A 25,862-nucleotide genomic window follows, 5' to 3' on the forward strand; every position below is an offset into this window, starting at 1 on the left:
AACCATCTTCTTCAGCCAATGTACAACTTTCAAACTAGGCACAGCAGGGGCTCGAATGTACAATAAAATCCAGCACTAAAATGACGGGTGAGTTAGCTAACTGACTGTGCCTTTGCTAAGAAATGCACTTTCACATTGCTCATTTCAAATTTTCCCCGGTTTACGGAGTCTCGACCGTTGAGCTGTGCCGTTGGCAATGGGAGTGGTGATGGGAGCCTACGGAGGAAGGTGAGGAACGCACTTTGACTCTTTAGATGCAGAACAAAAATAATAGAGAGAGATAGAGGGAAAAGATAGAGGGGGAGAAAGAGATACAAAGATAGAGTGGAAAGAGAGATATCCTTGACCGAGATAAAAGCCTTAAAGGGATACTTTGGGATTTTGGCAATGAGGCCCTTTATCTACTTCCCCAGAGTCAGATGAACTCGTGGATACCATTTTATTGCCTCTGTGTCCAGTACGAAGGAAGTTAGAGGTAGTTTCGTGAGCCAATGCTAACTAGCGTTAGCATAATGACTGGGAGTCTATGGGCATCTACTAGCATGCTAGTTAGCAACTTCCTTCAAAATGCACATAACATAACAATTGTATCCACAAGTTCATCTGACTCTGGGAAAGTAGATAAAGGGCTTTATTACCAAAATTCCAAAGTATCCCTTTAACATTTTTCACTTCAAGTGGTAGCCTCCTGCTGACAGCATCCTTTTTAGTGGTAGAGTGGGAATACAGTCATTGTTTCTGGGCAGTGTTTTACACACCAAGCAGTAGTCCTGACTGAGTTAATAGTGAGTCAATGATGTCGTTTCAGAGGAACAGTGCACAGATGGAAGGAATGAGTAAGAAAGAGCAGAATGAGAAGGGGGGGGAAAGTGGGGGATGTCAAGAATAAGTCTTTAAAATGAGATGGACAGTGGTGACTGGTGACGTCCTGACTCTAGTCAGAGCAATCTGGTGTCAACCTCCTGATTCTACCTGTTCATCAGCATCTCCATCCTAATCCATCAACCTAATCAGGTACATCAAACTGGCCAGGTCACTATAAAGAACATTCATTTCAAACTGTGGATTTACATTAATTCACTATTGGAAAATGTCTGTTTACACTGAGCATTATTAGAGGATTGTTTTATTGTCAAGCATGTTGCTGACTGTGGTATAAATCAGCATCTACATGATAAACATGGTGGCTATTCTGACACGTAGCTTGTCACAGGCTATTTTTCATGTTGGCTGAGCACATATAATCTGATGACTGGGTAACAACACACAGAGGACCACAGGATAACAAATGGACAACTCTGTATGACCTTGTGAACTTGTCAAGCCAGCAAGCATTTGCATCAGAAATGAAACAATGATTTCAGTCATAAATATGTTACGTGTAAGTAGCATGTTGTGTTATTGTATAAGTACCCATCTAAGGAAAATCTGAACTATCAAAATTGCAACATCCTTTGGACCTGATTATAATGGCTCACACAAATTAAATATGAAGACCTAACTATTAGTTATAATGAAATAATATTCACATTCACAAATAGCATACTACAACTGTCAGGTTATAAAGATAAACATATAATATGCAAATATAGTTGGTAAAAAAAATACCTGACTTGAATTTTTGACTATTTGAGTCCAGTGACTGTGTATGAGCCCCTTTTCACGATCTAGCTAAACTACTAAACTCTATTGTTATTATTTGGGATAGAATCTGAGCATGAAGGTAAGCAGCACTGTCGACCTCACTAGCTAGGTTTTTGTTCATTGACAGTATTATAGCCCTCAACCACACACAGTCATAAATCCTTATTTGAAGTTGACCTACAAACTACACACCTAGCTGTTTACGTCTGTTTATGACGAGTTTGTGGGATATTTTCATGGCTTGTGTTTATATAGTGAAAGGCGTATGTTGCTGTGCTTTAGTGGACCCAGTGCAAAGCCTTGTCAGATGCAGTCCCAGTCCCTGAAGTTCATACTTTTTGTCCAGTAGGGGTCAGCAGATACATTTTCAAGAGACAGATTCATTGTTCAATTCATATTTATTATCAAATACATTACAGTATTATTAAAGATTGATTTTATTTCAAAAGGGGTAAAGTGAACTTGCTGGTGATGCAGAAAATAAATCCTCAGCAAGGAGGCAAATAGAGGCCTTTTGAGTTGAGAATTGTAAAACCCGTGTGACAATATTTGAGTATGTTAAGTGTTAATTATTGTTTTTTGAGACCTTAATGTGTAAGGAACACATGTTCTGTGGGCGTTCACAGATGGACTGTCATTTAGGCCGCTTCAGCCTCCTGACAGCATGCCCACGTAGCCAACACTCAAAAAGAATCTGGATTTGAAACAACTCAATTTGAGTGTTGCCCACGTAGCCAACACTCAAAAAGAATCTGGATTTGAAACAACCTAATTATTATTATTATTTTTTTGGGTAGCCCAGTGCAGGGTAAATACTGGACAGAGCACAAGCTGGGTTATTTTTACCCAGACAGTTGGGTGGTGTGAATAACTAAACTGGCTGGGTTGTTCAGATTACCCAAACATGGGTTAATTTAACCATCAGTTGGGTTATATTCACTTTCATGCTGGGTTGAGTCAGCAGCTGGGTATTTTATAATGTAATCCTTAGGTTATTTTCAGGAGGCATGGCTTTCAGTTATTTTGGGCCACCCATGAGAGTAAATGTAATTCCTGTTCATCTGTTCTGTTGTATTGTATCAGATGTTAAGATAGTACACCGCAATTTAAAATGTTCCTTATATATTTTTGCATGTTACATGTTATAATATAATATTAATAATATGTAGATGATTTATTACATATTGTAATAAAGTGGTAACTATCCCAACATTGGAACATATACACTTCTGTAAGCCTCATAAAAGCTTCAAAACAGTTTGAAATGTAATTTTCTTTGAAGTTATACAATAGGAAGGGGGGAGGGGGTAGCGAGAGAGAAGTAGAGGGACAGAAGTTAGTGCTAACAATTTTTCATGTGCTTACAATACAACAGAACTGTCACGACATCTACCGAAGTCGATGTCTCTCCTTGTCCGGGCGGTGCTCGGCGGTCGACGTCAACGATTTTCCATTTGTCTTTTCTTGTTATCCCACACACCTGGTTCTCATTTCCCTCATTATGTGTTGTGTATTTAACCCTTTGTGTGGTATTGTTTATTCTGTTTCACGTTAGTCTGTTGCGCTGGGTTATGTTAACCTGAATTGTTATTTCGTGTTTATTTTGCCGTGTGCTTTTGGTTCACCTAAATAAAAGGCTCTGTTGGCTACCCAATATCTGCTCTCCTGCACTTGACTCTCTTACAGCCATTTACGCATACCTGACAAGAACAGAGGAACAGGAACGACATTTACTCTCACAGGTAGCCAAAAAGAACCATATCTGAAAGCAACGCCCCTACTAAGCTATGCCTACCTTCTGATCTGACCCACTGGATCATATCTCAATAATAACACAGCATCAACAACCCAACTTTGCTATTTTCTCAAGAAAACAACCCCACTAAGTTGCCCAATGCCTGCAACCCAGCAGTTGGGTCATCCGAAAACATTTTTTAGAGTGTACTCAGAGTCATCTGTCAAAATTGTACTTTTCATTGCTGCTTGCGGTTCTGTCAACGATATGACAATTTTATATATTTTGCTCTTAAGTTGTTTCATGTCGGTCACCATCAGTGGTGTAGTGCTGTGTAGTGTCATTTCCAAAGTATTCCCACAAATAACAAAAGAGACCAATGTGATTGTGTCGCAATGTAATCAAGTTATGAAATGATTCTTTTCAAATACAATTTGCAGTGTACAAGTCATTATCATTATGTTCCGACCCGACCATCCGTCCCGCAGCTGAATCTAGTTGCCTACCACTGGCCTGATTTATAATAAGGTAGGCCTAATTTGGTGTTTTCGAATGTTATAAAAACACCAAATTGGGCCTATATGAGCCACTATATGAGCCACTACAATCTGCAATTAGGATGAAATGAAATTATACAGTAGGCTACATGTCGGTTAATTGAGAAATGATGACATAAAAAAAAAAATACAAGATTCGCTCCGGTACCTAAAAAAAATATCACTAGACCACTGGTTACCATGTCAGGTCAAAGCAGCCCCCTTGTTTATACTCTTTCGGGAAAAAAAGTCAACCTGTCTCTGTGCACTCAGTAGTACATAGATGAACGCCGCAATGGTCCTCCTGAGTTTCCAGACTGAAGCTGGTCCATAAGCCAAGGTTTCTGTACATCAATGTTTCCAATGTCACTAAGTATATAAAATACTGTAATTTACCAGGCACTTGTGTCACCTTATGTGGAGAACACAAATGAATCTACACTGAACAAAAAGCCTTGGGCCCAAGATTCATGAGCTGAAATACAAGATCCCAGAAATGTCCCATACACACAAAAAGCTTATTTGTCTCAAATGAAGTCCACAAATATGTTTACATCCCTGTTAGTGAGCATGTCTCCTTTGCCAAGATAATCTATCCACCTGACAGGTATGGCATTTCAAGTAACTGATTAAACAGCATGATCATTACACAGGTGCACATTGTGCTGGGGACAATAAAAGGCCACCCTAAAACGTGCAGTTTTGTCACACAACACAATGCCACGGATGACTCAAGTTGAAGGAGCATGCTGACTGCAGGAACTTCCACCAAGCTATTGCCAGATGATTGAATGTTAATTTCTCTACCATAAGCTACCTCCAACGTTGTTTTAGAGAATTTGGTAGATCACGTGTATGGTGTCGAGTGGGCGAGCATTTTGATGATGTTAACATTGTAAACAGTGTGCCCCATGGTGGCAGTGGGGTTATGGTATGGCCAGGCATAAGCTATGGACAATGAACACAACTGCATTTTATCGATGTCAATTTAAATGCACAGAGATACTGTGACAAGATCCTGAGGCCCATTGTTGTGCCATTCACCCTCCTCCATCAGCTCATGTTTCAGCATGATAATGCAGAGTCCCATGTCGTAAGGATCTGTGCACAATTCCTGGAAGCTGAAAATGTCCCAGTTCTTCCATGGCCTGCATACTCACCAGGCATGTCACACATTTAGCATGTTTGGGATGCTCTGGATCGACATGTACCACAGCAAGTTCCAGTTCCTGCCAATATCCAGCAACTTCGCACAGCCATTGAAGAGGATTTGCACAACATTCCACAGGTCACAATCAACAGCCTGATCAACTCTATGCAAAGGAAATGTCATGCTGCAAGAGGCAAATGGTGGTCATGCCAGATACTGACTGGTTTTCTGATCCATGCTCCTACCACAGGAAGCACCAGTGACTCTGTCTTTAAAAAAGTGACTGGAATATGTTCCGGGATTCTTCCCATGGCATTGAGGAGTACACCACATCAGTCACTGGCTTTATCAATAAGTGCATTGAGGAGGTCGTCCCCACAGTGACTGTACGTACATACCCCAACCAGAGGCCATGGATTACAGGCAACATTTGCACTGAGCTAAAGGGTAGAGCTGCCGCTTTCAAGAAGCGGGACTCTAACCCGGAAGCTTATAAGAAATCCCACTATGCCCTCCGACGAACCATCAAACACCAGCGCCGAGAGCTGCCAAATGACACGAACCGACCAGACAAGCTAAATAACTTCTATGCTCGCTTTAAGGAAAGTAACACTGAAACATGCATGAGAGCATCAGCTGTTCCGGACGACCGTGTGATCACACTCTCCGCAGCCGATATGAGTAAGACCTTTAAACAGGTCAACATTCACAGGACCAGACGGATTACAAGGACATGTACTCTGATCTTGCGCTGATTAACTGGCAAGTGTCTTCACTGACATTTTCAACCTCTCCCTTTCTGAGTCTGTAATACCAACATGTTTCAAGCAGACCACCATAGTCCCTGTTCCCAAGAACACTAAGGTAATCTGCCTAAATGACTATCGATCCGTAGCACTCACGTCTGTAGCCATGAAATGCTTTGAAAGGTTGGTCATGGCTCACATCAACACCATTACCACAGAAACCCTGACCTACTCCAATTTGCATACTGTACCAACAGATCCACAGATGATGCAATCTCTACTGCACTCCACACTGCCCTTTCCCACCTGGACAAAAGGAACACCTATGTGAGAATGCCAGTCATTGACTACAGCTCAGTGTTCAACACCATAGTGCCCTCAAAGCTCATCACTAAGCTAAGGACCCTGGGACTAAACACCTCCCTCTGGAACTGGATCCTGGACTTCCTGACGGGCTGCCCCCAGGTGGTAAGGGTAGGTAACAACACATCCGCCATGCTGATCCTCAACACAGGGGCCCCTCAGGAGAGCGTACTCAGTCCCCTCCGGTACTCCCTGTTCAGTCATGACTGCACGGCCAGGCACGACTCCAACACCATTAAGTTTGCTGATGACATAACAGTGTTAGGCCTGATCACCGACAACGATGAGACAGCCTTTAGGGAGAAGGTCAGAGACCTGACCGTGTGGTGCAAGGACATCAACCTCTCCCTCAATGTGATCAAGACAAAGGAGAAGATTGTGCACTACAGGAAAAGTAGGACCGAGCACGCCCCAATTCCCATCAACGGGGCTGTAGTGGAGCAGGTTGAGAGCTTCAAGTTCCTTGGTGTCCACATCACCAACAAACTAACATGGTCCAAGCACACCAAGACAGTCGTGAAGAGGGCACAACAAAACCTATTCACCCTCTGGAGATTGAAAAGATTTGGCATGGGTCCTCAGATCCTCAAAAGGTTTTACAGCTCCACCATTGAGAGCACCCTGACGGGTTTCATCACTGCCTGGTATCAGCAACTGCTCTGCCTCCAACCGCAAGGCACTACAGAGGGTAGTGCGTACGGCCCAGTACATCACTGGGGCCAAGCTTCCTGCCATCTAGGACCTCTATACCATGCGGCATCAAAGGAAGACCCTAAAAATTGTCAAAGACTCCAGCCACCCTGGTCATAGACTATTCTCTCTGCTACCGCACGGCAAACTCTACCTACATGTACATAATTACCTCAATTACCTTGACACCGGTGCCCCTCGAACATTGACACATTGACTCTGTACTGTTACCGACTCTATATAGCCCCGCTATTGTTATATACTGCTGTTCTTTAATTATTTGTTATTCTTATCTCTTATCTTATCTCTTTTTAGGGATTTTCTTTAAACTGCATTGTTGGTTAAGGGCTTGTCAGTAAGCATTTCACAGTGCTACACCTGTTGTATTCCGCGCATGTGACAAATAAGATTTGATTTGATTTACCTTTATTAAGGTATCTGTGAGTATCTATATAAACGCAACATGCAACAATTTCACATGACTGGGAATAGAGTCTTTATATACTATCTGCTCAATCAGAAATAAGAGATAGGAATCATATGTCCTGTTTTTTCAGTTCTCACAAGCACTGCAAAACAACCAATAAAAACGCAGCTCTCGTTTTATGTAGGCTGCAGCCTATAAAAACGGCATCTTCCTCTTCGTTTTCAGTCTTCACACGAACCCCATGGAATGTCAGCTTTAACAACTTTAACATGCTATTGAAGTTGGCTGGTTAAGCTAATATAAAAATAAATAAAAGTAGGGACAATGCAACCCGAATCTTTATTACTGGGTGCTGGAACTTCCATGGCGGTCACTTCGCATTGGAAATCGAATGAGATGCTCAACTGGTCTGTGGTTACCCAGGGAAACGCCACGGCGCTTGGTGATATGGAGATGCCTGGGAACCCACGTTCGCAATATGGACAATTCTCTCCGTCTACCTCCGTGTTCTTGGCCGTGCTCATGACGCTTCTTGTCTTCGCCACTGTGCTCGGCAACGCACTTGTAATATTAGCCTTTGCGGTGGAGAAAAGTTTGCGAACTCAAGGGAACTTTTTCTTTTTGAATTTGGCCATAGCCGATTTACTCGTTGGTGAGTGCGTAAATGTATTGTGTGAGCAAATACATTGTGTGCCATTGTTGTAAAGGTATACATAGTGTTATGCATGATTCATAAGCTACTGCTACCCATACATATTTTCTCTCTGTACTGTTCTATATTGCCAAAATATCTGAACGAGTTTCAAATGCGTGCTTAATAGTCGTGCGTAAAATGTGTGTTCCATCCCACCTGCAGGCGGCTTTTGTATTCCTGCGTATATCCCCTATGTCATTACCGGCGAGTGGAAACTCGGACGAGGTCTTTGCAAGATATGGCTGGTGGTGGACTATACTTTATGCACTGCATCAGTGTTCAACATCGTCCTGATCAGCTTCGACAGATTTATATCTGTCACACGAGCGGTGAGAAAACATTTACGCATGATTATCCTTTCCTGCAGCAGGTTTCATTTTCAACTGTCTGAGAGTGATATGGAAGTAATGAAATGTAAAGCCATATCAAAATATCATAATTGAAAGGTTTTCTTTAGTGCACCAAGAACATGTGTACACCCCATTTCAATAATGCCACCATTCTGTTCTTTCTGTATCAGGTGAGCTACAGGTGTCAGAAAGGTGTGACCCGGGAGGCTGTTCTGAAGATGCTGAGTGTGTGGCTGGCTGCTTTCCTACTCTATGGGCCAGCGATCATTATCTGGGAATACATCGCTGGTAGTAGTGTGGTGCCCGACAAAGAGTGCCACGCAGAGTTTTACTTCAACTGGTATTTCTTGATGACGGCATCCACTGTTGAATTTTTCACCCCCTTTGTTACTGTCATGTACTTCAACATCAGCATCTACATCAACATCAGGAGGCGGAACCAGGTGAGGGATGAGCAGCCTGTCGAGGGGCCTGGGGACTGTGAGATGGAGGCCCTCAAAGCTGGAGTTCAGCATGTATTCTTCGTCAGACCAGTGGAAGGTGAAGCCCAAAGGATCCCAGACAATGCTGCCAGGTTAGGAGGTATTCTATCTACTGCTAAAGTGTCAGCAGTAACTGGGAACAGCAACCATGAGACAAGTAAGGACAGCACGATTCTGGACCTTCCTCCACTGCAAGTGGGTGATGTGGTCCAGCATTCCAGGAGGATGCGGTTCCAGTCAGCAGAGCACTCGTCCAGTAAACAGCGCAGCCAATCTGAAGTAGCTGCCAGTCGTTTTCGTCTCTCAAAGGACAAGAAGGTTGCCAAGTCCCTGGCAGTGATTGTGTGTGTATTTGGCCTGTGCTGGGCTCCCTACACACTGTTAATGATCATTCGTGCAGCATGTCATGCCCAATGTGTCCAGCACTACCTGTATGAAATCTCCTTCTGGTTACTGTGGGTCAACTCCTCCATCAACCCTGTCCTTTACCCGCTGTGTCATACCAGCTTCAGAAAGGCTTTCAGAAAACTACTTTGTACCACCAAGATTAAAATTCAGCCACAGTATATGGAACAAATGTATTAAGCATGACCAAATTGCACTGACAACTATGGCCTTGTTCTGACAGTTTTACATAATCAGTTGTCTCATGTTAGTGTAGGCGGACAGGTCGTACGAGTGTTGCACAACACTGGCTACAGACGGTCACCATGAATATTGTTTTGTATTTCTGTGTAGCACGTGCTTGTTTGCAGATCTTACGTGTATTAGTTACCTTTACAGCAAATGTAATGTCTGTTTTATGTTGAACAATAAATACATGCAGCAGCTCATCTCCAATGTTTATTACCCAGGCGTCTACCTTAGACTTCAGGCAACAGTGTTCAACACCTTTTTTGCAACACGTACCGTATGTTAGCCTTTATATAGGCACCAAAATGCCGCTAAATGACAAAGAAAAACATGTTCTCAGCTGTGATTGTTATTCCGTGGGCCATCAACGAGAGACTGTCTCCATTGAACAGTCACCTAGCAACGGATGAAGTAAAACTGAGTAACAGCCGTAGTCAGGAGATAGCTAATTGGTCATCATTTGTTAAGCATGAGTCACAACACAACCTTGACCATCCAAACTAAAGTGTTTCTAAAAATATAACTTTCATAATAACCTTGTCTTTCATGAAAGGGTGACCATTTTGTAAGCAAATGTCGATCCATTCACTAACGTGAATCTCCCTTTCAGTGCACTGACTCAGTATTAATTCAAAACCAGAGGCTAGTTACCTGCAGCATAACAGAAGATGGACACAAAGTTATAGACATGTAGGGTTAATATCAATTTGTTTATTTGTGCAAACGACATGATATTTATTCTGTTTTTGCTGATTTACAAGTAGCTCATACATACAATAGGGTTCAGAATCCAGAATATAACGAGATGAATAGAACCCAACCCCAGCAGAGATCTTTTAATCAATGTGGACATCTAAGAAATGAAAGGTTAGCTGCCACTTTAGTAGCGCCAGTGACAAAGGGGTATCATACACATCAGTTCCTCCTAACACTCATTGAGATATCCAGAGCAGGTCTATGTAAAAGCATGCACCAACACACGCCGCTTAACTCTCTACAAATGCCTGTCAACCACAGAAGTAAGGCCGCAACCAGAAAAAAAAAGCTCAAGCTAAATGAGTGAAGCAGTTGAGGAGAGAGAGAGGAGGGCAAAGGAAAATCTACAGCCGACTGCCCAGGTGTTAGTCCATGGAGGAGAAGGGGTTGTTGGGTCACAGCGTTAGGTCTATGGGATAACTCTCCCCCAGTACGACCTAGTAATGACGAGACATAAAAGCAGGCAATTTCTTTCTTTTGCATGACCATGAAATCATGATGACGTACAGACAGAGGAGATGAGTAGGGTACAAAGTTTAAACATGAGCTTCCACTGGCTAGATCTTCACCTTCTGAGGGTGACGACAGACAACAGAAATGGTCAAATATGATGGAATGACAACACACAGGAAGTGCAAGGCAAACTGCAGCCTGTACACCATGTATTCTCAAAAGCAACACCTTTAAATGCAACACCTTATGCTAAAAATGGTAACATGAAATAAAGGGGGATGATAGAAGGAAATAGTTAGGAGAAAAGGATAGAAAGAGAAAGAGAGATGGAAGGCAGGTGTTGTTGGTGGGGTTGGCATTTTTCCCAATGGATGGAATACCCTGGTGTGAGTGTACATGTGTGTGTAAATATATATATAGATATTGATAAGTGTAGCGAGCCCTACAGCACCAGGCCCTCATAAGCAGGCCCCTCGGCCTCCGGCGACTCTCTCTGCAGACGCAGGTGCTCCAGTGTGTTGTGGAAGTGTTTGTTGATCTGCTCCGTCTCCTCGCTGGCCTCCAGGTTTGGCAGGTCCTCTCGGATCTTCTGGATCAGCTGGTTCAGAACCTGGACAGTCACCTACAGGGGATCAAGACAGCTCATGATTTCAAATAATAATTTCAAATAAGTTGAAATTAGTGAGAGAAAAAGTACATATTACCTACTGTAGATATGCAGAAATATACTGAGTTATAAGACAAAAGTTATATAATGATTTAGGGGAGAAAAAAAATGTCATCAGTGTCTCAAATTGTTCTGACTATGGAGCCCCCGTTCTCAGTCCCTGGAAGCCTAGTACCCTCTCTAGCTGTTAAGAAAAACACCCCAACCGAGGCAGATGGGGTATCTCTCTGTGGAGAGTGGGTGGGTGAGCTGTAGCCTCCTGTCCATCCCTCCTTGCTGCGCTGGTAAATAACCACCAAAGAGTGGGCGTCCCCTTGGTGTCCTAGCAAGTCCCAACACTGTTCCAATAAACTCAGAGAACACGGGAGATTGGATGGTGTTACTCCAGGCAGCTCAATGTGACCGTCTGCACTTGAAGTGCGTTGAAAAGACGTCAGGATTTCATAATGCAAGCCTGGTTCTTAAAAAGCATGTCAAGAATGAGTGGTAGTATAGACGAGGAGGACAAAAAGGAAGAAATGTGCACATACCGCATCATTCTCTCTTTCGTAGAAACAGACATATCTGTTCAGGATCTCAATGAAGAGCTGCACTTGCAATGACGGGTCCATGCACTGGTTGGCGATTTTCAGGGCCTTCTTTAAGCACTCCATCACCCTCTTCCCGTCAAGAATCTGAGGACAAAGACAGTGGTGTAAAACTCTTTTACCATGCATTCACACACACGCCACCTGTGATGAAGAGGAAGTTGAAACTCTGAATATAAATATAGAACAAAGAGAACCTCTTACTGCATTTCCCACGCTTCAATACTCTGATTATGTGTCATTATGCGCAAGGAACCTTACAATTACCACCCTGCTTGTCATATGGGGATTTTTTTATATATATTTTTTTACAGCTCATCAGAGCAGAAGACAAAGCAAGGCAATCAATCTCAATACTTGGTTACTAGACTGTTACTGCATGTATGTTACTATGGTGACACCATCATCTTTAGAACGGCACTGTATTTTACACAATAATTATATATTTATCCTCTTTGTGATCACAACCCCCACCTCCTCTCCATTCTTTTCAGTGTTGCGTCCGGACCAGAAGAGGTGTGCACAGATGCTGACGGCACGACACTGGTCTGGCTTCTTGAGCAGTTTGGAGGCAGCGAGCGCACACTGTGTCCTCAGAGGCTCGTGGTTCTCCTCGCTGAAGCATTTTGTTCTCTCAAACGTGCCGATGATCAGCGTGATAGCTGCTAGTTGAGCCTTGGAGTCGCTGATCTCATCCTCATACAGGGAGAAGGCCTGGGGTGGGGGGGGGGGGGGGGGGCAGTCGTATGTTATGATTCACAGAGAAAACAGATATAAACAAATTCCTGACTGAAATCAGTGGATCAATGCTGCCAACACTGGGCACAAGTAAACCTAAGGCGAAGAGGGGCAGTGACCTCCTTCCTCCAATATTTAACTCAACCCATTTTGTCCCTTGTACCTGTGACATAAACTCATAGGCCACAGTCTCGTGGTTCTCAAAGCCAATCTCTCCTGCAGCCAGCGCCCCCTGTAAGAAGAGTCTGAGGGGCAGCTCAGCCAGCTCAGCTTTGATCAGAGCACTGATGGTTTGGTGGGCAAACGAGAAGATCTTCTGGCACTTCTTCTCCCATTTATCATCCTGTGGGACATGTTCAACAAAGAGAAAACAGTTCAAATCCACCTTCCTGTTTATCATAAATCATCCTCTTCGTTAAAAAAAAACCTATGTATACTGAACAAAAATATAAATGCAACAATTACAAAGATTTTACTGAGTTACAGTTCATAGAAGGAAATCAGTCATCTTAAATAAATAAATGATGCCCTAATCGATGGATTTCACGACTGGGCAGGGGGCACATCCATTGGTAGAACTGGGAGGGCATAGGCCCACCCACTTGGGAGCCAGGTCCACCCACTGGAGAGTCAGGCCCAGCCAATCAGAATGAGTTTTTCCCCACAAAAAGGCTTTATTACAGACAGAAATATTCCTCAGCATCCATCTCCCTCACGATCCCACAGGTGAAGAAGCCAGATATGGAGGTCCTGGGCTGGCGTGGTAACACGTGGTCTGCGGTTGTGAAGCCGGATGTACTGCTAAATTCTCTAAAACAACGTTGGAGGCATCTTATAGTAGAGACATTAACATTCAATTATCTGGCAAAAGCTCTGTTGGACATTCCTGCAGTCAGCATGCCAATTGCACACTCCCTCAAAACTTGAAACATCTATGGCATTGTGTGACAAAACTGCACATAGAGTGACCTTTCATTGTACCCAGCACAAGAAGGTGCACCTGTGTAATGCTCATGCTGTTTAATCAACTTCTTTATAAATCACACCTGTCAGGTGGATGGATTATCTTGGCAAAGGAGAAATGCTCACTAACAGGGATGTAAACAAATTTGTGCACAACACTTGAGAGACTTGTACACTTGTGTGTATGGAACATTTCTGGGATCTTCCATTTCAGCTCATGAAAAACGGGACCAACACTTTACACGTTGGGTTTATATTTTTGTTCAGAAAAGTTAAGGTAAGGGTTACGTGACATACTGATGAAGAGTTCTCTTTGTAGCGGAAAGCCAGCTGATAGGCAGCAAACACCAGCGGTGGAAGAGTGTAGCGAATCCTCTGGTTCCCCCCAGCACCAAAGTGCTTCCTGGCTGTATTCAGGATCTGAAGAACATGACGAAGCCCTCCATTAACATATGCCATGAAACACATCTCCTGAAAACACATTGATACTGTGACGGAATTCAACTGTATGGGAAGCAAAGCTTGCCAGATACTGTTGGTCGGGGTCATCGGAAAGCAGCAGATGAATGAAGCGACCCACAAGGCTCTGCTCCTCAGCAAAGTCCTCTGGGTCTGGGTCCTCAGCGGGCTGGTCTGGCTGGTCCTGGATCAGTGTCGACACCAGGGACAGGATGGCATCCACCTGGAGGGAGAGAGAAAGCGGTGCTTCAGCAGTGAGATATTTACAGTGCTTTCAGAAAGTATTCACAAGCCTGGACTTTTTCCACATTTTGTTATTACAGCCTGAAATAAAAATGGATCAAATTGAGATTGTGTCACTGGCCTACACACAATACCACACAATGTAAAAAAGTGTACTTTTGTCTTTAGATAAAAATACATTAAAAAAATTAATAAAAAATGAAAAGTATTCAACTCCTTTGTTATGTCAAGACTGAATTAGTACAGGAGGAAAACTGTGCTTAACAAGTGACATAAGTTCCATGGACTGAAAGTTTTTTTTAAAAGCAGACACTGTATATCCCTTTGAGCATAGTGAATTTATCAATTACATTTGGATAGTGTATCAATAAACCCAGTCGCTACACGGATACAGGCATCCTTCCTAACTCAGTTGCCGGAAAGGAAGGAAACCGCTCAGGGATTTCACCATGAGACCAATGGTGACCTTAAAACAGTTACAGTTTAATGGCTGTGATAAGAGAAAGCTGAGGATGGATCAACAACATTGTAGTTACTCCACAATACTAACCTAACTGACAGAGTGAAAAGAAGGAAGCCTGTACAGAATACAAATATTCCAAAACATGCATCCTGTTTGCAATAAGGAACTAAAGTATAATCCTGCTAAAAATGTGGCAAAGATATGCACTTTTGGTCCTGAATATAATGCATTATGTTTGGGGGCAAATCCAACACAACACATCACTGAGTACCACTCTTCACATTTTCAAGCATGGTGGAAGCTGCATCATGTTATGGGTATGATGTTCATAAGGAAGGACTAGGAAGTTATTTAGGACAAAAATAAACATAGAGCCAAGCACAGGCAAATCCTAGAGGAAAATCTGGTTCAGTCTGCTTTCCGACAGACACTGGAAGAAAAATTCACCTTTAAGCAGGAAAATAACCTAAAATACATGGCCAAATCTACACTGGAGTTGCTTACCAAGAAGACATTTAATGTTCCCGAGTAGCCTAGTTACAGTTCTGCCAAATTGGCTTGAAACTCTATGGCAAGACTTGAAAATGACTGTCTATCAATGATCAACAACCAACATGACAGAGCAAGAATGAATTATAAAATGAGCAAATATGGGAAAATAATGTTCAATCCAGGTATGGAAGCTCTTAGATACTTACACAAAAACACTCACAGCTGTAATCGCTGCCAAAGGTGATTCTAAAATGTATTGACTCAGGGGGTTGAACACTTATCTAATAAAGAAATGTGTACTTTTTTAAATTTGATATACATTTCAAAATCATAGAATTTTACAAATGATACAGAGTATTGTATGGACTGTTGACAAAAAGGACCATTAAGTAAATAAAAAAATCCCACTTTGTAACATATCAAATTGTGTAAAAAGGAGTGTAAATACTTTCTGAAAGCACTGTATCATCAACAGGGTTTCTTGAGCAGACTGGAAAGGGCTATTAGTGGCAACAACAAAATCGACAGACTGCAAGTATATTGTAGTATAGTTATATCGTGGCCAAAAAGGTATGGGTGAAGATAGTTATATAAGTTAGGGGGGGGAAAGGCTTTTAAAAAGGCCTCGTATGGCATTACTGGGAAATCAATGATCTCCTGGAGTCCCACTAAGAGCGCTCTTAGAAAAGGCTGGTGCTCTGAATCATTGTTCACATTGACCTTTTCCAAATTGAAAAGTTAGAAAAGGTTATTATGACTTTAACAGCCAATATCTTGAAGAAGAGAATTGATGAAAATAAGTAGCCAGACTGCATGGAAGTATACAATACAAAGAGCCTTTTGTTCATGCTTACCTAAACAAAGTAAGGTGAAAAGAGGCCAACAACAAGAAAACACTTATGAGAAAGAACACAGCTCAATGTGCAAAAATATAAGTAAGTAGCACATATCAGTACGTGTTTGTGTGTACAATACCGGTCAAAAGTTTGGATACACCTACTCATTCAAGGGTTTTTCTTTTTCCTAAATTGTAGAATAATAGTGAAGACATCAAAACTATGCAATAACACATATGGAATCATGTAGCGACAAAGAAAGTGTTAAACAAATAAAAAATATATTTATATGAGATCCTTCAAAGTAGCCACCCTTTGTCTTGATGACAGCTTTGCACACTCTTGGCACTCAACCAACTTCATGAGGTTCTTACTTGGATTGCATTTCAATTAACAGGTGTGCCTTGTTAAAAGTTAATTTGTGGAATTTCTTTCCTTCTTAATGCGTTTGAGCCAATCAGTAGTGTGACAAGGTATGGGTGGTATACAGCAGATAGCCCGATTTGGTAAAAGACCAAGTACATATTATGGCAAAAACAGCTCAAATAAGCAAAGAGAAATTACAGTCCATCATTACTTTAAGACATGAAGGTCAGTCAATCTGAAAATTTGCAGCCCAAATAAATGCTTCACAGGGTTCAAGTAACAGACACATCTCAACATCAACCGTTCAGAGGAGACTGCGTGAAACAGGCCTCATGGTCGAATTGCTGAGTGCTAAGAAGAGACTTACACTTGGGCCAAGAAACACAAGTAATGGACATTAGACAGGTGGAAATCTGTCTTTGGTCTGATGAGTCCAAATTTGAGATTTTTGGTTCCAACTGCAGTGTTTTTGTGAGACGCAGAGTTGGTGAACGGATGATCTTCGCACGTGTGTCTCTCACCATGAAGCATGGAGGTGGTGGTGTGATGCTGCTTTGCTGGTGATACTGTCAGTGATTTATTTAGAATTCAAGGCACACTTCACCAGCATGGCTCCCACAGCATTCTGCAGTGATACGCCATCCCATCTGGTATGCGCTTAGTGGGACTATCATTTGTTTTTCAACAGGACAATGACCCAACACACACCTCCAGACTGTGTATGGACTATTTGATCAAGAAGGAGAGTGATGGGGTGCGGCATCAGATGACCTGGCCTCCACAATCACCTGACCTCAACCCAATTAAGATGGTTTGGGATGAGTTGGACTGCAGAGAGAAGGAAAAGCAGCCAACAAGTGCTCAGCATAAGTGGGAACTCCTTGTTGGACTGCTGGAAAAACATTCCTCATGAAGCTGGTTGAGAGAATGTCAAGATTGTGCAAAGCTGTCATCAAGACAAAGGGTGACAACTTTGAAGAATCTCAAATATATTTTGATTTGTTTTACACTTTTTTCATTACTACATGATTCCATGTGTTATTTCATAGTTGATGTCTTGATTATTCTACAATGTAAAAAAAATAGTAAAAAAATTAAGAAAAACCCTGGAATGAGTAGGTGTGTCCAAATGTTTGACTGGTACTGTATGTGTGCGTGTACTGACCTGCTCCTGGGATATAATGGTGGTGTTGTAGTCCAGAGTGTTGCTCAGAACGTAACAGCTCATGCTTTTGCGGGACTCATAATCAAAGTACTCGAAGAGCGGAGGGAAGTGCTTGAGTTGCAGAACGGTCAGAATGTTGTTGTAGGTGTCCACTGGGATCTTCAGCAGCCTAGTCAACTCTTTCGAGACCGCGCTACTGGTTGCAATGCTTCGAAAGGGGGGAGACAATGGCGTTGAGAATGAAAATACTGAAGTAGCTACAGCAGTTTCCTTTGTCAGCTATTTATGAAAATTGGGAAATATAATAACTTCCAAACATCACATGGCTGAAAAATAAATAAACAGTCTAAAGAAAAAAGGGAATTACATACAACTTCTTACAGAGATTTGAGATCATAGATGGGGATAATAAACTTTATTTCTTTTTAAAAATTCATTACTGTTTGATGAGAAAATGTACTCTGCAACTGGCTTTCTTTTGAGATTTGTAAACCTTTCAGTCTCAAGTATGGCTGAACAAAGCACTGTAGCCTACTCTAGCACTTTGCTGAAGAATTAGGTTTTTCTACTAGCGGTTGTTTGTTCAGCAAGCTCTTAATGCAAGATCGGTGGCAGGTATATAAATATTTATTTTCTTGCCTGTTTTTCATGTTATTTTGGCATTAATACATGTCACATCAGTTTGCAAACAATATTTTTTTATATATATATATATATATATCATTGAGTTAATAAAAGAACATACAAACATGGTCCTGTTTTGTTTTCTTGAGTGAGGCAGGTGTTTCAGCCTAGCTCAGTGCCTAGCCTAGCTCAGTGCTTTCTGTGGTGGTGGGGCAAGCCAGCAGAAAATAGGAGCATTGCGCCGTGATTGGCTCAGTGTTCTGTCACTCACGGGGACACTACATAATCGCCAAGTTTAAGTCCTTAGTAAGGGTAGACATCCAAGATTTCAGACCTTTGGGTCCTGCCGTAGAGTTTTATTACAAGTGCCCTTCCAAGAAGGCTCAAGGTCATCGGCCACAAATAAAATGACGTCAATGACGTTATATGTACAGTAGCTTTGATTGGACTGATCATGTCAACATCTTACTTCAAAGTTTTTGCTAGCAGTCATTATGAATCAAGTTGACAATCTACTGGCAAATCATTTTTAATCCTTGTCATATGAAGAGAAAAAATTCAGATAAATTATTGATAAAATGTATCAGTGCTCGGCCATAAAGATTACACAAGTTGGAAATTGCAAATTCAACAATGAGTGGTTTGTAAGGAATCAGTGGCTAACTGCAAGCATTGCAAAGCAACCACTAGCCTGCTATTCAATGGCGTGGCTGTGTGTTTTTTTCCCCCTGGTTCGCACGCAATTTTTGATGACAAAAAAATATATATTTTCACCAACGTCGTATTGTAAACACATAGTTTGTGGCCAGTGTTTGCAAACCTTTTTGTACAGATTTGACAGTGCTACTGATAGTATTTAACACGTCAAATAGTGTTATATGGGGCCTCCCAAGTGGTGCAGTGGTCCAAGGTACTGTATTGCCATTAGAGATCCTGGTTCGAAACCAGGCTCTGTCGCAGACGGTCGCGACCTGGAGACTCGGCGCACAATTGGTCCAGCGTCGTCCAGGTTAGGGGAGGGTTTGGCCGGCAGGGATGTTCATGTCCCATCGTGCTCTAGCGACTCCTGTGGCGGGTTGGGCGCATGCATGCTGAAGCAGTACGGCTTGGGATTGGGTTATGTTTCGGAGGACGCACAGCTCTCGACCTTCGCTTCTCCAGAGTCCGTACGGGAGTTGCAGTGATGAGACAAGACTAACTACCAATTGAATACCACGAAATTGGGGAGAAAAAGGGGCAATTTTTTTATACAAAATATAAAAAGGTGTGACAATTATTTTTTCTTTCATCACATTCCAAGTGGGTCAGAAGTTTACATACAGTCAATTAGTATTTGCTAGCATTGCCTTTAAATTGTTTAACTTGAGTCAAGCGTGTCGGGTAGCCTTCCACAAGCTTCCCACAAAAAGTTGGGTGAATTTTGGCCCATTCCTCCTGACAGAGCTGGTGTAACTGATTCAGGTATGTAGGCCTCCTTGCTCGCACACGCTTTTTCAGTTCTGCCCACACATTTTCTATAGGATTAAGGTCAGGGCTTTGTGACGGCAACACCAATATCTTGACTTTGTCGTCCTTAAACCATTTTGTTACCATTTTGGAAGGATGCGTGGGGTCATTGTCTATTTGGAAGACCCTATAGCGACCAAGCTTTCACTTGCCTTGAGATGTTGCTTCAATACATCCACATAATTCTCCCTCCTCCTCATGATGCCACCTATTTTGTGAAGTGCACCAGTCCATCCTGCAGCAAAGCACCCACACAACATGATGCTGCCACCCTCGTGTTTCACGGTTGGGATGGTGTTCTTTGGCTTGCAGGCCTCCCCCTTTTTCCTCCAAACATAACGATGGTCATTATGGCCAAACTGTTCTATTTTTGTTTCATCAGACCAGGGGACATTTCTCCAAAAGGTACGATCTTTGTCCCCATGTGCAGTTGCAAACCGTAGTCTGGCTTTATTATGGCGGTTTTGAAGCAGTGGCTCCTTCCTTGCTTTACTGTGGATATAGATACTTTTGTACCTGTTCACTCCAACATCTTCACAAAGTCCATTGCTGTTGTTCTGTGATTGGTGCGAAAAGTGCAAGTCAAAGTACATTCATCTCTAGGAGACAGAACGCGTCTCCTTCCTGAGCGGTATGACGGCTGCGTGGTCCCATGGTGTTCATACGTGCGTGCTATTGTTTGTACAGATGAACGTGGTACCTTCAGGCGTTTGGAAATTGCTCGCAAGGATGAGCCAGACTACTGGAGGTCTACAATTATCTTTCGGAGGTCTTGGCTGATTTTTAAAAATGTTCCCATGATGTCAAGCAAAGAGGCACTGAGTCAAGGTAGGCCTTGAAATACATCGACACAGGTACACCTCCAATTGACTGAAATTACGTAAATTAGCCTATCAGAAGCTTCTAAAGTCATGACACTATTTTCTGGAATTTTCCAAGCTGATTAAAGGCAGTCAAATTAGTGTATGTAAACTTCTGACCCACTGGAATTGCGATACAGTGAATTATAAGTGAAATAATCTGTCTGTAAACAATTGTTGGAAAAATTACTTGTGTCATGCACAAAGTAGATGTCTTAACCGACTTGCCAAAACTATAGTTTGTTAACAAGAAATTTGTGGAGTGGTTGAAAAACGAGTTTTAATGACTCAAACCTAAGTGTATGTAAACGTCCGATTTTAACTGTAGCTACACATCAGTCAGAGCCCTGTCTGCTGCCAGAATGCCCATTCATGACTACTCAGTGGAGAAGTGCAACTAACGTACAAAATGAGTCTGAGGACGAGCTGAAATTACAATAAGAAGCATTTTAGATCTGCGTTTTTAAAACGCAGCAAGATATTTCTTATGCGTTTTATCTATTTTTTCTGTGTTACGCAACCCCTGCTAATGTAATTTCATTTTAATTTCCATTAATGTAGATCTTTGGCCCGATGAATTCCTCTACCAAACAAAGGAGAAGCAGAACTATCCAGATGATCAACTATGTAACACTGAGACAGGGACATGGTAGTGCTCTTACTGCTCCAGGTTGAGCTTATTGAAGATCTCCACTGTGCTCTCCAACACCTTGTCCACATAGTCCACCCGGTCAGGGTAGCACTTCATTGCCAGGTTGATGAGGGACACCTGTAGTGAGACCACATCCTCCGAAGGCATGTCCTGGCGGGACTGGAGGGAAAACATGAAATACAAAATATGTAATAACATATAATGTAGTCTACTTCAGTTGAATTACTTAAACATCCATCAAGGTCATGAGATTGAGTCGACGAGAGGAAAACTAGATCTCGATTTTGTGCCTGAATTTGTCTTTTGAGCGAGAGATATTGATATCTGCAGGGGAGAAAGAAAAAGGAAAAAAAGAAGAAAGCCTTTCTCCATCACTTACCTGTATAACTGTGGCTACTTGTTGGGAGAAAATATCAAACAGTTTGATTTCAGCAGGGATTCCAGGTCCATCTTCTCGGTGAGCAAACAAAGCCAGTCTAAAACAGAGAAGATAAATCACGTCAGTGTGTTTCAATACAATACCAGGGAAAATTGCAATCCTGTGTGTTGTGTACTGATTGAACTGAAATCATATGTAGCAGAGTTTACATCACCTGTCAATGAGAGCGATGATGATGTTTTTGACATTGACGTGCTGATGCAGGTCGGCACAGGAACGAAGGAATAGGTTCAGTGTCTGAAGGTGGAACTCATCAGGGAAAACCTGTTATAGAAGAGGAGAGCCAGGCCATAGACTGGGTGACTCCATTTGACCAGTCTATGTGATGAATCAGTAATAGTTCATGTGTATGCATTTCCTACTACAGACCTTGACGCAATGACAAACTGGAAACGGTAGTTACCTGAATGATGCACTCCATGAGATATTCTTGAGCCAGGGAATCTCTGCAGTTTACCACCTGTTCTAGGACACCGGACAGCACAATCTGGGGAGAGAAATAACCCAAATACAATGCAACACAATAGACATCCTCTCTAGATATAAGGGACTTAAGTATTTGTTTATTTTCTGCACGTTGTAATACATATTCAATGTAATATTTTATCCAATGCTGCATCCCTCTTTGCCAAACATAATTTCTAAGGTAAAGTAGATATAATAGCAGAAATAAAACATCAAGAGGTGCTCAGGGTTAAGAACCCCTCTCGGAGCTTGACAAGGATCATCTTCCCTTGTCTCCACGGACAGACAAAGGACAAAGGCTAAACCCTACATAATTCTATAGGTGCTCTTTATTCTAGAACAGTACATGTGTTCCTATGCTCCCCTGCATGGCATGATTCTCTCAATTCAAGTACATTAATTCATTTGCAAGGCACAAAAAAAGCATACTGATTCATATTAACTACACAGTCTTCAAGTCAGTTTCAGATGAATCATACATTAGCATTCAGATTTAATGTCAAGTGTTCCATTTTACTTCTAGTACATGCAAATGTGCAGCTCTAGACATCAATATATATATATATATATAGGCAGACGTAAACACAAACCTGTTTATACTTTTCCACGTTGACCCCCTCCAGCTGGCTGAGTCGAACCAGGTTGGTCCCGACCAGGATGCGCAGCTCTTGCCTCTCCTTCTCCCTCTTCTCCCTGTCTCGGCTGTGGCCCTGGTGCTGCATGCGCACCCACAGCTTATTCATCTCAGCAAAATTCAGCAACACAAAGTCAATGGAGTCGTTAATGTCTCCCGTCATCGCATCCTCCCCCCTGGAAAGACAGAGACGAGGACCAAAAGTTCTGCCTCGTTAACTGGAGCATGATATATCAAGAGGAAGTATATAAGCCTTTTCATTAAATCAATAACTCTAAGGTCACATTTAAACCTTCTGGGATGATTGCTAAACAACGAGCTCAAATCTCTTTCAATCAGAGGACAGACACAACGTAATGAGAAGGTCTGATAAATACACTGTGAGGCCTGGATTGCGAGTGGGAAATCGGTCAATGAGAATGAGTGAGGGGCAGCTCAGGAGGGGAGCCCCGTGAGGAGAAAATCTGAATTGCGTCCTCTTTTTCCTCACCTCCTTCTCAAAAACCATTGGATGACAAAACCAAAGGTCCCTCTCCTCTGACCTTCTCCTCCAAAGGGTTTCATGAAGGTGGCAAGGCAAGAGGATGCAAGGAGTATGCAATTGAGATTCTCCCTTTGTTCTTACTCTAACTGCTCCCCGTCGTCAGGCAAGATGTTGCGGGTGCACTGCAGCAGGTAGTTTCTGAGGAAGAGGCCTCTCAGCGGGTGCTGCACCCCACGACACATCTCCACCAGGTCCTTCAGGATGTCCTTGCGCGACTGAGGGAAGGAGCGAACATACACCACCCCCACAGTGATCAGCAGGTAACTAGGAGAGAGGAGAGGGGGGGTCATTACTTGTTCTGTTTCCTATTCCTCTAGGGTCAAGCTCCTTCATCTGATTCGCACTGCCTAAAGGAGGGCGTTGTTGTCACATGTACAAGTAGGCTAGTCCAAGAGAACATGTGCAGCTTTCCATTTACACTTATTCACTATCTGAAACGATCATAAGGATGCTTGAGTACTCACAGTCTGGGGATGATGTTCCCTGCATATTGAACCAGCTCATAGAGGTCAGCCACCTTCCTGCCTTTGGCAAACTCATCTGTCAGGTACACCTCCAGGTAGTGGAGCTCGTCAGAAATGGCCATGTCTGCACTCAGAATTAGGGACTCATAGCACAATTGTAAACAACACCAAACATAGACTTGCCTAGAACAGTCAAATGATCTTGAGAATGAGGAGTGCATTTTGTTTCTATGTCTAGACCAGAGATCCATAGGTTGCAGCTGGTAAAGGATACAGAGTTCGTAGTAGCTCTTTGGCGATAACATGGAGGTCCTGAGTTCGCCCAGCATGTTAGATGCATGTTTCAATGCATCCATCAGCTTGTTCTTGTCCTACAGATGGAAGTGTCAATAAAACAAGTCAAGTAACAAGTCAATGAGTATACAGTACAGTTCATTTAATATCTGATACACTGCTCCAAAATATGCTGTAATGTAACTTGCAGCTTGGAAACACTGTCTCTCTCATACACTGATGAGGGTCAGAGAACACAATACATATTTGCTATATTGTTAACAGAAAAGAGAAGAAAATCAAACAGACCCACAAAGGAGGAAATAGGTAGATCTTACCAGGCAACGCTTCATCTGAAATGACTGGACCTTGACAGCCTGCACAGCTTCATCAAGTAGCTTTTCCTGCTCGTCCTGGGGTGACTGCTGTGTGGTAGGCTGAAAGACAGCACACAGAAGCTCAGAGGAATGCCATGCATGTTACTCTGACATACTCCATCCACCATTACAGCTACAGTGGTTTACAGTTACAGGGAGCCGAGACATGACATTGACTCAGATGCTCAGTAAACTGGCTATGCCCACAGGAAAATAATTCAATGATTGGTGGTACTGTACTGGCCAACATAAACATCGAGTTAGCTAATTCATAGTTATTCTAATGTCAGCCCTCTGGATGGCCGAAGATTAGAAATGGTGAAAAAAATGTCACATGCCTCATCAAGAGTGTAGTAGGTGTAGACTGCAAGCTAGCACTGAGTCACCAGACTATCATCAAATGGTTCGCTACTGATTCGTATGCACTGTGTTCACACGAACCATGTTAATTTCTAGCATCACCAGAATGAATGATCAATGACTGACATCTGTTGGCTAACCTTTGTTATTGAACTAGATAGCTAACGTCAGTTGTGATGGCCAGGTTTGTATATCTGGACCTCTCTGTCACGGATAACCAATCGAGTTTAGCTAGTTAGTTACATATGCTAAGTTAAATCGATATTCTCATTGATCTGTACTAGCTACGTTAGTTAGCTAGATAGCTAACTGGCTAACGCGTCTAGACATTTCATGAAAATACTAGCTAACAAACTGCACTCCTTTGACCTGGTGAAGTTCGTGTCTTAAAAGTAAGAGATGAAACTAATCGACCATAAGAGATGCTAGACATCAATGAATCGGGTCGATTCTTCAAAAATGAAATATGTTGACAGTCTACAGCCTTAGCCAGCTACTAGCTAGCATGTAGCTATCTGGCTTTTAACTAGGCCGTAGCTAACTAGCACCACCCACAATTTGAGTCTGTTTTCGAGTCTCAGCCATACAGCAATAACAAACAAAAAACAATACCGAAAAGTAATGACTCACATAGGAGGATTGGATGGATAATAATCACAAGTATAAAGTGTAGCTATTTGTGCCTTTTCACTTACCATGATTATCAAGTTTGTATCAGCAAACTGGTAGATAACCCTGAAACCGTTTCCCAGTCATGTGACTGCTACCAATCCAGCAGCTACCCGGTTTCCACAAGTTACCACAGCCACAAAGTCAAAATAGACTATGTCGTAAAAATGTATGAAAACAACTATTTGCTTTTATGTCTAAATTTAAGGATAGGATTAGGCATAGACTGTGGTTGAGGTTAGGATTAGGTTTATACTCCGATTTTAAGAAGATAAATTGTATACATGGGCGGGGTTTATGACTTTGTGGCTTTAACAACTAGTGAAGACCCCGCTTCCCTTTCCACAGAATCGCCCG

At 42.3% G+C, this 25,862-nt stretch overlaps 2 protein-coding genes across 8 annotated transcripts; one reads left to right on the forward strand and one right to left on the reverse strand.

Annotated features, from left to right (window-relative positions):
• Nucleotides 1-7,514: 7,514 nt before the first annotated feature.
• Nucleotides 7,515-9,643, forward strand: LOC109872792 (histamine H3 receptor). Its single transcript, XM_020464129.2, has 3 exons — nt 7,515-7,943; nt 8,148-8,314; nt 8,506-9,643. The coding sequence occupies exons 1-3, from the start codon at nt 7,616-7,618 to the stop codon at nt 9,400-9,402; spliced, it is 1,392 nt and encodes a 463-aa protein (XP_020319718.1). The 5' UTR covers nt 7,515-7,615; the 3' UTR covers nt 9,403-9,643.
• Nucleotides 9,644-10,141: 498 nt separating this feature from the next.
• LOC109886151 (VPS35 retromer complex component) lies at nt 10,142-25,837 on the reverse strand. Of its 7 annotated transcripts, none has more exons than XM_020477898.2 (17): nt 25,532-25,837; nt 24,438-24,536; nt 24,101-24,197; nt 23,827-23,950; nt 23,444-23,626; nt 22,775-22,994; nt 22,123-22,206; nt 21,874-21,983; nt 21,660-21,756; nt 21,291-21,439; nt 17,639-17,846; nt 14,141-14,296; nt 13,912-14,034; nt 12,815-12,994; nt 12,388-12,627; nt 11,857-12,000; nt 10,142-11,281 (listed from the first exon to the last, which is right to left on the reverse strand). In XM_020477898.2, the coding sequence occupies exons 1-17, from the start codon at nt 25,532-25,534 to the stop codon at nt 11,102-11,104; spliced, it is 2,397 nt and encodes a 798-aa protein (XP_020333487.1). In that variant the 5' UTR covers nt 25,535-25,837; the 3' UTR covers nt 10,142-11,101. The 7 variants fall into 7 exon arrangements, with proteins under 7 accessions (XP_020333487.1, XP_020333502.1, XP_020333494.1 ...); XM_020477913.2 differs by having other exon boundaries at nt 12,815-13,003; nt 24,438-24,521; nt 25,532-25,745; XM_020477905.2 differs by having other exon boundaries at nt 12,815-13,003; nt 24,438-24,524; nt 25,532-25,745.
• Nucleotides 25,838-25,862: the final 25 nt, after the last annotated feature.

Source organism: Oncorhynchus kisutch, linkage group LG3 (genome assembly GCF_002021735.2).
Source record: "Oncorhynchus kisutch isolate 150728-3 linkage group LG3, Okis_V2, whole genome shotgun sequence".
Classification (NCBI taxonomy): Eukaryota; Metazoa; Chordata; class Actinopteri; order Salmoniformes; family Salmonidae; genus Oncorhynchus; species Oncorhynchus kisutch.

What these genes read in the sequence shown, in the direction of transcription:
- LOC109872792 (XM_020464129.2), top strand. Translation starts at nt 7,616, where the DNA reads ATGCAACCCGAATCTTTATTACTGGGTGCTGGAACTTCCATGGCGGTC. An exon ending in CATAGCCGATTTACTCGTTG is followed by an intron (nt 7,944 to 8,147) that starts GTGAGTGCGTAA and finishes TCCCACCTGCAG; the next exon opens with GCGGCTTTTGTATTCCTGCG. An exon ending in TTATATCTGTCACACGAGCG is followed by an intron (nt 8,315 to 8,505) that starts GTGAGAAAACAT and finishes TTTCTGTATCAG; the next exon opens with GTGAGCTACAGGTGTCAGAA.
- LOC109886151 (XM_020477893.2), bottom strand. An exon ending in TCATGGAGTGCATCATTCAG is followed by an intron (nt 21,984 to 22,122) that starts GTAACTACCGTT and finishes CTTCTATAACAG; the next exon opens with GTTTTCCCTGATGAGTTCCA. An exon ending in CTGAAAAGAATGGAGAGGAG is followed by an intron (nt 12,001 to 12,387) that starts GTGGGGGTTGTG and finishes CTTTGTCCTCAG; the next exon opens with ATTCTTGACGGGAAGAGGGT.